Source organism: Hibiscus syriacus, unplaced genomic scaffold (genome assembly GCF_006381635.1).
Source record: "Hibiscus syriacus cultivar Baekdansim isolate YM2019G1 unplaced genomic scaffold, ASM638163v2 tig00003041_pilon, whole genome shotgun sequence".
Taxonomy (NCBI): domain Eukaryota; kingdom Viridiplantae; phylum Streptophyta; class Magnoliopsida; order Malvales; family Malvaceae; genus Hibiscus; species Hibiscus syriacus.
In genome coordinates, this window is record NW_024061960.1 from 4545669 (window position 1) to 4553844 (window position 8176).

The window sequence follows — 8176 nt, forward strand, 5'->3', positions numbered from 1 at the left end:
TTCGCGTTGCGATTATATCGTTGCGATTTTCATTTCACGTTGCAATTCTCTCGTTACGATTTTCATTTCTCTCGTTGCGATAGTCATTTTCGTGTTGCGATTTTTATTTTCATGTTGCGATTTTAAGTTTAGAAACTATTCTTCTTCTGCATTACTTCAACCAAAAGACAAAACAAAGACAATTACTAACTTCACAGGGTTAAAGACTAAACAATTTAGCAGTATTGGCAGCAATCGAATGAATATAATAAGAAATCTAAGTGAAATGATTAATCTATTATTGAAATTACCAGTAAACTTATCATTAATTTCAATATGAAAAACCTAAAATAATGCAAAAATTTCAAAATAAAAATAATTAAAAAAACTAACCCTCGGAGGTTGATTTTCCATTTCTGAATGATTGTGAGGGATTTCTGACCGTGAATGGTTGTGAGGGATTTCGCCGGAGATGGGGATGGAAATCTTCGGAGATGGGGACGGATTTCGCCGCAGAGAGTGAGAGATGGAGATGAGACTGAGTTGTGATTTTAGGTTTTAGGTTATGAGTTGCGATTACGAGATATACTGTGGACGGTTCAGTTTCCGATATATTAATATATTCGTGTTTGGAATTTGAAAAAAAAATACGCGTTAATACGAATGGCGCTATGTAAATCGTAATGCGATTACGTATTGCGATTTACGTAATCGCGTTGCGATTTACGTATTCGCATTGCGATTTAGGGAAATCGCAATGCGATAGTCAGAATCGCGTTGCGAATCTGGAAATTGATTTGCGATACCGGAGATCGCATTACGAATTATCAATCGCATTGCGATTTAGTTGGTCATTTTGGCAAATCCAAAAAAAATTGGTTAAAATAGTATATTATAAGGCATTTTTTGTTACTGAGGTTATTTTCTCAATTAATTAAGCCACCTTCAACAAAACCAAGAGGATAATTTGGTAAATTCAGTGTAAGAAGAAAGATCGTGCCTTTCTTGTATTCATTCAACGTCCCGTGCCTGCACTGCACAATTGAGAATTTGAGAGAGAATATATAGATAGAAGAAGAACCCAAGCAAATCCATCAACAAAAGTACCCAAGCAACAAAATATCAAAGCCCAAAAACTGAGCACTCTGTTTCTAATTCTTCTTCTTCTTCTTCTTCTTCTTCTCAAATTAGGATCTCAGGGGGAGTCGTTTTCTGCAACTGGGTCACTTTGATTTGCCTCAGGCTTCCACTTTTACATATGGGGTTTTCTCTCTTTTGATAGCTAGTGGTTGATAAATAGGAGGGAATTTAGATTGAAGGTTTCGAAAACTATGTCTTTTAAAAGCAAAGGAGAGCAGTCTTCTGGAAGTTTTGTATCAAAGAAATGGATTTTTCTTCTTTGCTTGGGCTGCTTCTGTGCTGGAATGCTCTTCACCAACAGGTACCCATTTTTTAAATATCCTTCTTGTTTGGTGTTTTCAGTTTCATTGGATTCTCAAAGTTTAAAGCTTTTGGCTTTTCATTTCTCCAATTCCAATTTTTTTTTTATTGTTTTGAACTTTGCTTTAAGATCTTTGCTTAGCTAAATTTTGCTTCATTTCAATGGTGAAACTATGTCAACCTGTTTTGATATTAAACTTTGCTTATTTTCTAAATATGGGTTATTTTGATTTTTGTTGTTTGCAGTTGTATTAAAGCTTGAGATTTGAACATGTTCTTGTCTTTGAAGGAGTTTCAATTGGGAAGTCAATGCTATGGTCCAGCCTTTTAGGGTTGCTATTTTTATATAAAAATTGGAAGAAGAAAAAAGGGTGGTTGTCTTATAATTCAACGATCAATTAAATCTGCTTCCATAATTACATTTCATGCCATTTTGAAACATTTCCCTGGCAAGAAGAACCCTGATACATGCTATAGATAACTGTAATACAGGTTTAATGATATTTGTAATTTGGACTCTTGAATGAAATTGTGGAGGCATATAAACATCTATAAGTGTTTTTATGCTTCTAGCTAATTTTTTGGCTTTTAATATCTTTGTTCCCCTCATAGAAGCTACATCTTTGAAGATCATTGCTATGAAGAACTAAAAAATTCCAATTACCTTTGACTTCATTGAAAATTTTGACCCTCTTTTGGCACATCTATGAATTTTGTTTTACGGTTCAATATTTTTGTGTTATAGTTAAAATTTTGGATTCATTTGTTTATAATGGTGGTATGCTTGTTGATTTTATTGAGGCTTAAATGATGGCTTGTTAATGTGTAAAATCAGTAACAGGGTGGAGATTGTTCCTCAATCTAAAGGTATCATGAGGGCAGCTGCAATGGAAACTGAAAAACTAAAACTAATGTCAGAGGGTTGTAATCTAAAAGCTGTGAGTATCGTACCCACATTGTACTAAACCTTTTTATTAGGCATCCGAAGTTTTGTGGTTTTTAGGTTGATTGGCTTCCTTTGTTTGTTTCAGAAAGAAGAAAAGCATGTATCCAGAGATATCATTTGGGAGGTTTTTAAGACTCACCATGCTATACAGTGAGTATTGCTTTTCCATAACTATGGTTGATCTGATTTTAAAGTGGCTGATCAATCAACGAACTTATCGGGTCGATTCTGATATAGGACATTGGATAAGACTATTTCGAACTTAGAGATGGAATTAGTTGCTGCAAGGGCAGCACAAGAGTCCTTACTTGGTGGCTCACCGTTATCCCCAGATGCGAATAAAGCCAAATAATCTAGGAAAAGAAAGCACCTGATGGCTATAGGAATTAATACTGCTTTTAGCAGCTGGAAAAGAAGAGACTCGGTTCGTGCTACGTGGATGCCACAAGGTTGGATTGATCTTTTTTAAACCCTTCCTTTTCTTTATTCTCTTAACACACATTAGTTCCTTTCCCAAATTATGCCATTGGAATTGCCGAGTTAAATCTGATGCGGTTTTCCTTCCTAAAAATAAAAATCACTGGAAAATAGGTGAAAAGCGGAAGAAATTGGAGGATGAAAACGGCATTATCATTCGCTTTGTTATTGGTCATAGGTGAGGGTTTAATTCACTTTCTTTTACTTTTTGGTTGCTGAACTTTGACATGCACTTCTCCTTAAATGTATGGAAACCATATAATAGTCGTATTTCACTTCCACAGTGTCCTAATGAATTCTGCTATAAGCATTTAAATTTACTAGTATAGATTCTTGATTCGAAAATTTTTAAGTTTGTTTCAGAAATAGTATATCTGATGCCTGACAATGACCATTCAAGGGTGGAAATGACAACAATAACAATCCCAAATTACAAATTTAAGAACATATTTTATGCTTCTACATAGTAGTCTTTTTTTTAATATTTTCCAGTGCCACGACGGGTGGTATTTTGGACCGAGCAATTGAAGCTGAGAATAAGAAGCATGGAGACTTCTTGAGACTGTTAGGCTGTTTTAGTCACTTAATCTCTTGTATATGGGCTAGTCTGTTCTAATTATGTTCTTTAAGAACACTCTAGATGAAAACTTACAGTATGAAAAGATTAAATATGTAAAACGGGTAACGTGTTTTACATGTCATCAGGACCATGTTGAAGGGTATCTTGAGTTGTCTGCAAAAACTAAGATATACTTTGCAACTGCTGTCGCTTTATGGGATGCAGATTTATATGTCAAAGTTGATGATGATGTCCATGTAAATATAGGTAAGTTTTGAGATTTTTTTTACTAAAAAGTAAAGTTTACAATCAGACAACAAAAGGATTAGTTGTAGTTATAATTATCCTTTACATAGAGGATTAGTTACATAAAGCCTTTGTGCTTGAAGATCAATGCTTAGATATTATCAATAAGAATTATGATACTACTCATTGTATTTAACAGTAATCAAGTGTTTGTTAAAATTTTATTAATTCTTTGCTTTTTAAGTCCACGTTTCCCATTAAATTTATGCAGCGACACTTGGAGAAACTCTAGTTAGACACCAAAAGAATCCACTTGTCTACATAGGGTGCATGAAATCTGGTCCCGTCCTCTCTCAAAAGTGAGCCATATTTATCGATATATTGTTTTTTCTTGAGAAAGTATACTGGTTTTCTTAATTGTTATGTTATGGAACAGGGGAGTGAGATACCATGAACCTGAACACTGGAAATTTGGTGAGGCGGGAAATAAATATTTTCGTCATGCTACCGGACAGTTGTATGCCATTTCAAAAGATTTGGCCTCATATATATCGATTAATCAGTAAGATTTAAGATCCGTGTTTAAAATGAAGCTTGTGTGTGAATCTGGAGGCCTGCCTCTCGAGTGTTTCCATTGTTTGCTGTACTAATTATGATTATATTACATGCATGATTATGTCAGGCATGTTTTACACAAGTATGCTAATGAGGATGTTTCACTGGGATCATGGTTTATTGGACTTGATGTCAAGCATATTGATGATCGGAGATTATGTTGTGGCACACCACCTGGTAAATATCTTAAGTTCTCCCAAATCTTTTAGAATTTCGAATAATTTGCATAGGAGAAGACGATGTATATTGTAACTCGAAACTATGGTTACTTCGTTAAGAATATTAGTTCATATGTCATACACTAGTTGCCGGTAAGTCATTTTCGTATCAATTCTATGGCCTGGTGAACACCAAAAAGCTGAAGCGACTAAATTGTTGTGTATGAACAATGTTATTTTTTCTTTCTTCTAAACTATGTAGCTGAAAGATATTAGGCATGATATTTCTGTGATTTTTTCAAACCTGAGTATTCTTTATACGTTGAATCCCCGGTTAAGACTTACGGCCCCTTGAGCATTTTATAATGAAATTTCGTAGTTTCATTTGAATGGGGCATATTTCTGTTGAAGACATTCATTATCAGTTAAAATAATATTTTCTTGCAATCATTTCCATATTTCTCATAGATCAATATCATATATACTTTAGCAATTCTTGGTATAGAAGTGAAATTGCCTGATACAGATTATGATATCGTTTTGGTCTAATGAATGGACCCCGAATGCAGATTGCGAGTGGAAGGCCCAAGCCGGCAATGTCTGTGTTGCTTCCTTTGATTGGACCTGCAGTGGAATTTGCAAGTCTGTGGATCGGATTAAAGAGGTTCATCGGCGGTGCGGGGAAGGAGAGAATGCTTTGTGGAGTGCTACTTTCTAATGGTAGCAAGCATCCTGTTTTCTTCCTAACTCAGGAGGATGATAAAGCAGGTGTGATGAGCATACACGGCAATCGATCCAAAATCTTTTTTCTGTAGTCTAATGAGTATAGAAAATGTTATATGAGACTAGAGATAGTGAGAAACCATTGAAAATGGGGGGACCTTTACAATATTAGTACGAGGGAACTGCCACTATAGCAGCCCTACAAGGAAGTGGCTGCCGGCTGCCACTACCACCCACCTATTCTTTAAGCCTTGATGGCCAATTTGTAAGTTGCAGTTCCATTAATCTCATCATAAATACAAAACATTTTTGGTTCTTTAATCATCCATTTCTGAAAATCATGTTTAATGATTGGATCAACTTGAAAGGCTTAAACAAAAGGTTGTGAAATGGGAATGTGAAGAAAATTACATATGTAAATGAACAAAGAAAAACATGGAGTGAAATTTGAAAGATTGATGATGACCTATTTTGAGTCCAAACACTGTGAGGGGATTCAATGTTTCATTTTTCTTCCCTGGATTGTTCCAATTTTGATGGAGCTTTGAAATTCCACTTCCATCCTTTGTAAATTCTTTTGTTCTTTTTGATTCCTCTTTCATCCATTGTCATCTGATATGAACTCCCATTGCTTAAGGCTCCATTTCCAGGTATTGGTAGTGCATTCTCAATGGAACCGCTGGATTTATATGGCTTAAATTCACCAGCTTCTCTCATGCTTCCAAAACCAGATAAAACACCCTTCTTCATACTAGGAGGAATATCCCCTTTAGACTCTGCTTGAAAATCAAATTTTAAGTCAATGAAGCCTGAATCATCTCCACCATTGAAATAACTCTCTTTCAAAGAAAACACCCTCCTGTTTGCTCCACTAAAACCACCATCAACATCCATTAAACCACCACCGATGCCGATGCCGGCGCCACTTTTTCTAACGGCTCTAATGTCTGCAATATCAGACTCTATGAAAGTACTGTCCCTTTTTTCACTATCAAAACCACTTCTCCTATGTTCTGCTTCACTGAACCCACTTTTCCTCTCAGGATCATAAACCAGACCGCCATTAACACCGGAACTCCGAGCGGCTGAAATGGAGCTCCTAGCACCCGAAAAGTTCATCAAGTCACTTCCATCTTCTGATCCAAAGAATCCACCACCTTTGAAACTGCAAAAAGACCTTGACCTTGACACTCCCATGTAATCAACCACCCACAAATCACTTTTCTCATCAACTCCACACCCACTCTTCCCACAGTTAGTCTCTTTGTCCCTTTTCTTCTTGAAAAACCTCCCGATTCTCCAGAAACCATTCTTCTTCTTGATCTCAACACAACTGCTATTGCTTCTCTTGATCAAATAAACATCGTCCGACTTAGTATTATTATTCCCACTACTACTACTTTTAGCCTCGGGGTTTTGAACAGCTTGATCCTTGTTTTCATTCTCTATCAAGAACGGCACCCGAACAGCACTGCCTACTTCACCACCGGTGCATGAATTACGAGGGTTGGTGACGATTTCGGAGCAAGAACAAGACGAGAGACGCTGCTCGCCACAGTCTGAGCAAACCAAGTTGATCAAACGGTCCTTGAGACAATACGCGCATACACCGGCCGCAGAGGATTGTGGATGTTTCCTACATGGAACAACATCCGAGGAAGTGTAGTCTTGGAAGAAATCAATATCGTTGTTGTATACTTCCACAGCTTTGCCTCTCTCTTTCATGGCTTCTCTTCATCATGTAACCAAAATGAAGCTCCGAAGTTCGAAGACTAGCTTAGCAGAGATTACTTCAGGGACAATACAGAAAACACAAAAATCGAAAAAGAGTATAAAGATCAAAATGCTTGCTTTAATAGGCATATGTCGAAGCTGATCTAGGAAGCAAAGGATCAAACATAGGGAATATGAGAAAAGAAAGAAAGAAAGAAAGCTAAAGGCTTAGACATTCAAGTATTGCAGGAAGAGTAGCTTAACACTTGTAGTTAAATTGAATGATAATAAAAAGCATAGAGAAGGCGTTAGCTTTACGTTTTTTCTTTAGACAAAGAGAAAAAAACAGTGATGCAGAAAGGGAAAAAGAAAAAGAAAAGAATACTATTTCCTACATGTATAATTATGTAGGGACATGATAAGTGAATGCAACAGCAAAATTTAAGTAAAGTTGCATAGAAACTGGAATAATCAAATAATATATATAAGTGTTCACACCGTGTTCATCATGTTATGAAGTTTGTTTTGAATCAATATGGTCCAAATCCATCAATCTGTCATGTGTGTTCTCAACTTTTGCCCGGATTTCCTTCTCTTTTTGCTCTCCCATGCTAAGTGACACAAACTAGAATTGTATCTTCATATGCTTTGCCCTTGTATTATTGGATCCATGAAAGCTACCTATGAGGCCATAAAAAGAGGCTGAGTTAAGAATGCATTGGTCCACTTTCTCTTTTACAAATGTTTCCCAATCCCATGCTTCTTTTTCATATCAGATCTTGACCACGTGTTATACCCACAGATCCCTTTGTCATGGTCCCCATGGCTTTTTATTCCTTGAATTTTCTCTTGGAAATTTCCTGCCCTGATTTATGCTACGTTTACATTGCTAATCTTGTTGATAAGAACCATGATAGATTCAATCTAGGGAAGTTGTGAAATTGGGAGATGTAATGGACTGTGCAGACAACAAAACATGAGAAAAGGGGGATGACAAAATGGAAGAAACAAAGCATGTCAATGGCAGAGGCATGTCCATGGTGAGATATAATGGGGGGAGGCAGCATGCTAGATCTACATACATCATTAAGACAAATACAGTAATATTGTTTTTGGTCCAACTTATTCTATTGTATTTGGAGATGGTGATACTCATGATGTTCTATTGCTCTTTCTTCACTGATAATTTTGTAATATTTGTAAAAAAAGGGTTTTTGGGATTGTAATTTTTTTTAAATAGTTTAAGGTGATTAGAAGATAATATCTATTCCGAATTTTCTTAACTAATTGACAACGCATATACACCTTACAAACACAGTT

At 36.1% G+C, this 8176-nt stretch overlaps 1 protein-coding gene and 1 pseudogene across 1 annotated transcript; one reads left to right on the top strand and one right to left on the bottom strand.

Annotated features, from left to right (window-relative positions):
• Positions 1 to 1045: 1045 nt before the first annotated feature.
• Positions 1046 to 5144, top strand: LOC120169523 (annotated as a pseudogene).
• Positions 5145 to 5223: 79 nt separating this feature from the next.
• Positions 5224 to 7307, bottom strand: LOC120169513. Its single transcript, XM_039177643.1, has one exon. The coding sequence runs from the start codon at positions 6866 to 6868 to the stop codon at positions 5648 to 5650; it is 1221 nt and encodes a 406-aa protein (XP_039033574.1). The 5' UTR covers positions 6869 to 7307; the 3' UTR covers positions 5224 to 5647.
• Positions 7308 to 8176: the final 869 nt, after the last annotated feature.